This window comes from Lathyrus oleraceus, chromosome 3, assembly GCF_024323335.1.
Source record: "Lathyrus oleraceus cultivar Zhongwan6 chromosome 3, CAAS_Psat_ZW6_1.0, whole genome shotgun sequence".
In the NCBI taxonomy this organism is placed as follows: Eukaryota; Viridiplantae; Streptophyta; class Magnoliopsida; order Fabales; family Fabaceae; genus Lathyrus; species Lathyrus oleraceus.
This window is the reverse complement of record NC_066581.1, coordinates 471152087-471156644: the sequence shown is the minus strand read 5'-3', so window position 1 is coordinate 471156644 and position 4558 is coordinate 471152087. Positions and strand designations below refer to the sequence as shown.

Here is a 4558-nt window from a genome sequence, read left to right as displayed (position 1 = left end):
ACCCTTCTTTCAGTGACATAGCCTATTATATAGCCATTTCACTTGAAAGATTAAATCTTTCCATCCTCTTTGGAGTTAGGTAGAAATTTTATTTTTCTTGTCTAATGAAAATGTATAAGTTTGGGGTTGCTCTTGGAAATTAACAACATTTAAGTTTGGGATTGGGGGTACTAGATAAAAAATGGTCAAACTAGAGAAAAAAAAGTATGAAAAAGACCAACAAATTGCATTCTTTAGTAGAGAGTGTAACACCCCGAATTAAATAAGAGGATTATTTAATTAAGTTAATAATATATTTATTAATTTAATTAAATAAATTGAATTATTGGATTATTATTATTATTATTTGGAATAATAATTAGTGGAAAATATATAAGTTGGAATAAGGAAAAAAGGTTTTCATTTGTTGGTAAAGAGTTTTCACGTGAAACAGAGAAGCGGCTGAAAGGTGAAAAGTGGAGAAAGAGCAAAGGTTGAAGAGCGGAAAAGCTTGAAGCTTAGAGATTGCCGGATTATCTCAGGTAAGGGGGGTTTATCGTCGCTTAATGGGTATTATAGATTAACATGTCATGGGTAGTGAGAAACCGTTGAATTGACCCTAATTGGGATTGTTGAATGCTGAAAGATTGTGATGAATAAACTGAGTTTAAGCTGTAATTGAGTCCGTAATTGTGTGAGTCGTGTTTCCCCGAACGTGTAGTTTTTTTTACGGAAATTGAATCGGAGGTCCGGAAGTCCTCCAACGGCGGAAAATGCGGAAACTCTGCATTCTGCCTTGTGTTAGCGCAGGAACTGCTGTTTTGTCTGCGTTAACCGGTTAACCCAGGGTGTTAACCGGTTAACACTGTTATAATTTGTGAAAATGTGTTGTTTTGCCTGCGTTAACCGGTTAACCCAGGGCGTTAACCGGTTAACACTGTTGCGTTTTGCCAGAAAATGTATTTTTGTCCTGCGTTAACCGGTTAACCCAGGGCGTTAACCGGTTAACACTGTTGGAAATTAGAAAAATTGGTATTTTAATGTTGTGAACGTAATTGGCGATTGGCCTATTTTAGTTGATTGTGAGGAATAATTTTGTTGGGTTTATGTTATGAAATGTTGATCCAAATATGTTGATCAGTTGTGTTAAAGTTGTTGAAAATACTGAGTTGGAGGCTTGATGAGCCAAAGTTGATTATAAGTTGATTTTTGTTGAAAACGTTGTTGTGTTGATATTATTATTATGTTGTTGACAGTTTAAAGTCGTGTATGCCATGTACATTCATATGCATTAAGTCGGAGCTTTGCTCACACCACGTTGGCCTGGATTGGCAAAATTTTAAGTTGAAAGTTGAAGGCTTATGCCTTGATGCCCACTAAAATGGCAATGATTTTAAGTTGGGAGTTTTACTCCGAATGGTACCACATGCATGACGAGTCGAGTCTCATTAGAGTTGCATTCTGTTGGTTTGTTGTATGTGTATCAGTGGTATTGATCTTGAGTATGTATATGAGTTGTGCTGATATTGGGTGATTAATGAGTTAAATTACTTAACATAACATGATAATTTATAATGTTTGTTACATCGATTGAGGAACTCACCCTTACAATTATTTTTCAGGTAACGAGCAATGAGTTGAGTAGAAGCTAGTGCCTGGAGTCTTGTGTAGTCACCGTAGTGGGTCATGCTCTGATAGATGTAACATCGGGACGGGATGTTTTAATTGTTTATTGTCGGTTGTTGAACCATTTTTCATGTAATACGTTATATGTTTGTGGAATGGTTGAGTTGATTTATATCCGCTGCGAATTGTGCAAAAAATGTTATTTTGATTAAATAATGAGCATGACAGTTATTATGTTGTTAAGTGTTGTGTGACACCCTTGGTGCATAATTACTCTGATTGATATGTGTTATTTTAATTAAATATTTGGGGTATTTTAGAAGGGTGTTACATTAGTGGTATCAGAGCAGGTCGGTCTGTCCGGCCAGTTGTCGTGTCGTTACTGTCTAACAATTAGGTATTGTTACCAATCTAACTTTAAGTTGTGTTGTATTGATAAGTTGAAATGGCTGGAAGGAATGACGCTGCAATGGCTGCTGCAATGCAAGCGATGGCACAAGCTGTGCAGAACTTGCCAAATGCTGGTGGTGATGCTGGATCACGTAGCTTGGCGACTTTTCAGAGAGAGAATCCGCCGGTGTTTAAAGGGAAGCATGATCCAGATGCAGCCTTGGGATGGTTGAAAGAGATTGAGAGAATCTTCCGTGTTATGGATTGCACTCCAGCTCAGAAGGTTCGGTATGGTACTCACATGCTAGCAGTCGAAGCTGATGACTGGTGGCTAGAGACTCACGAGCGGTTGACCGTGGCAGGTGAAGTCATTACTTGGGATGTATTCCGTAGGGAATTCATGAGAAAGTATTATCCGGAAGATGTCCGTGGTAAGAAGGAAATTGAGTTCCTTGAGCTGAAGCAAGGAAACATGTCTGTCACTGATTATGCTGCGAGATTTGTGGAGTTGTCCAAATTTTATCCTCATTACACTGGTGCTGGTGCTGAATTTTCAAAGTGCATCAAGTTTGAAAATGGACTGCGCTCTGAAATTAAGAAAGCTGTTGGGTATCAGAAGATACGCATTTTTACTGAATTGGTTGATAGCTGCAGGATATTTGAAGAAGACAATAATGCTCATTACAAGATTGTCAGTGACCGCAGGGGCAAGCAACATCAAAATCGTGGCAAGCCGTATGATGCCCCAGTGGGAAAAGGGAAACAAGGAGCTGCTCCGGTTCAGAGGACTAGTAGGGGAGGTGCTCCTGCTGGTATAGTTTGCTTCAAATGTGGTCAGGCTGGTCATAAGAGTAATGTATGCACTGCTGAAGTAAAGAGATGTTTTCGTTGTGGTAAGACTGGTCATGCAATGGCTGATTGCAAGCACAAGGAAATGATTTGTTTTAATTGTGGCGAAGAAGGGCATATTGGAAGTCAGTGTCAGAAGCCAAAGAAATCTCAGACTGGGAAGGTGTTCGCATTGACCGGAACTCAAACCTCCTGTGAGGACAGACTTATCCGAGGTACATGTTTCATATATGGTACTCCTTTAATTACTATTATTGATACCGGTGCTACCCACTGTTTTATTTCTGCTAACTGTGCTCGAAGATTGGGTTTAAAATTGTCCGCTTTGGATGGTGAATTGATTGTTGAGACCCCAGCTAAGGGATCAGTAACTACTTCTTTGGTATGTTTAAAATGTCCTTTGTCGATCTTCGATAGAGATTTCTATGTTGATTTAGTATGTTTGCAGTTGGATGGGATGGATGTAATTCTTGGTATGAACTGGTTAGAGTATAATTATGTTCATATAAATTGTCATCATAAGTCGGTGAGGTTTTCCACTCCTGAAGAGGAAGGAGTTGACTTATTACCTTTCAGAGAATTGCGAAAATTGATGAAAGAGGGAGCTCAGATGTTTTCTTTGATGGCGACGTTGTCGGTTGAAAGTAAAGCTAAGATAGAGGAACTGTTAGTGGTGAAAGAATTCCCTGAAGTTTTTCCTGATGAAATTCCTAGTGTGCCGCCAGAGAGGGAAGTTGAATTTACTATTGATCTGGTACCTGGTACTAGGCCTGTTTCGATGGCACCGTATAGAATGTCGGCATCTGAATTGTATGAATTAAAGAAGCAATTGGAAGACTTACTTGAGAAGAAGTTTATAAGACCAAGTGTGTCGCCGTGGGGAGCTCCAGTGTTGCTAGTAAAGAAGAAAGAGGGTAGTATGAGGCTTTGTATTGATTATAGACAATTGAATAAAGTAACGATCAAGAATAAGTATCCACTACCGAGGATAGATGATTTGATGGACCAATTAGTGGGTGCTTGTGTGTTCAGTAAAATTGATTTGAGATCGGGCTATCATCAGATCAGAGTGAAAGATGAAGACATCCAGAAGACAGCGTTCAGAACTCGGTATGGACATTATGAGTATTCTGTGATGCCTTTCGGTGTGACTAATGCGCCGGGAGTATTTATGGAATACATGAATCGTATTTTCCATACTTATCTGGATCATTTTGTGGTAGTATTTATTGATGATATTTTGATTTACTCTAAGTCCGAAGGAGAGCACCAGGAACATTTGAGATTAGTATTGGAGGTTTTGAAAGATAAGAAATTGTATGCGAAGTTGTCCAAGTGTGAGTTTTGGTTAAGAGAAGTCAGTTTTCTCGGCCATGTAATTTCAGGAAAGGGTATTGCTGTAGATCCTTCCAAGGTAGAAGCTGTATTGCAATGGGAAACTCCTAAGTCGGTTACCGAGATTAGAAGCTTTTTGGGATTAGCTGGATATTATAGAAGATTTATTGAAGGATTTTCTAAGTTAGCACTTCCGTTGACTAAATTAACTTGCAAAGGTAAAGCTTTCGTGTGGGATGTTCAGTGCGAAGAGAGTTTTAATGAATTAAAGAGGAGATTGACGTCGGCGCCGGTTTTGACTTTGCCAAATCCGGGGGAACCGTTTATAATTTACTGTGATGCTTCGTTGATGGGTTTGGGAGGTGTGCTCATGCAAAAT

General features: G+C 39.1%; 1 protein-coding gene across 1 annotated transcript; it reads left to right on the top strand.

The window, feature by feature from the left end:
- Positions 1-2122: 2122 nt before the first annotated feature.
- LOC127129397 (uncharacterized) lies at positions 2123-4189 on the top strand (the record flags this gene model as incomplete). Its single annotated transcript, XM_051058588.1, has 3 exons — positions 2123-2996; positions 3060-3625; positions 3749-4189. Coding segments are annotated over 3 exons (1881 nt in total), but the record flags the coding sequence as incomplete, so codon positions are not given.
- Positions 4190-4558: the final 369 nt, after the last annotated feature.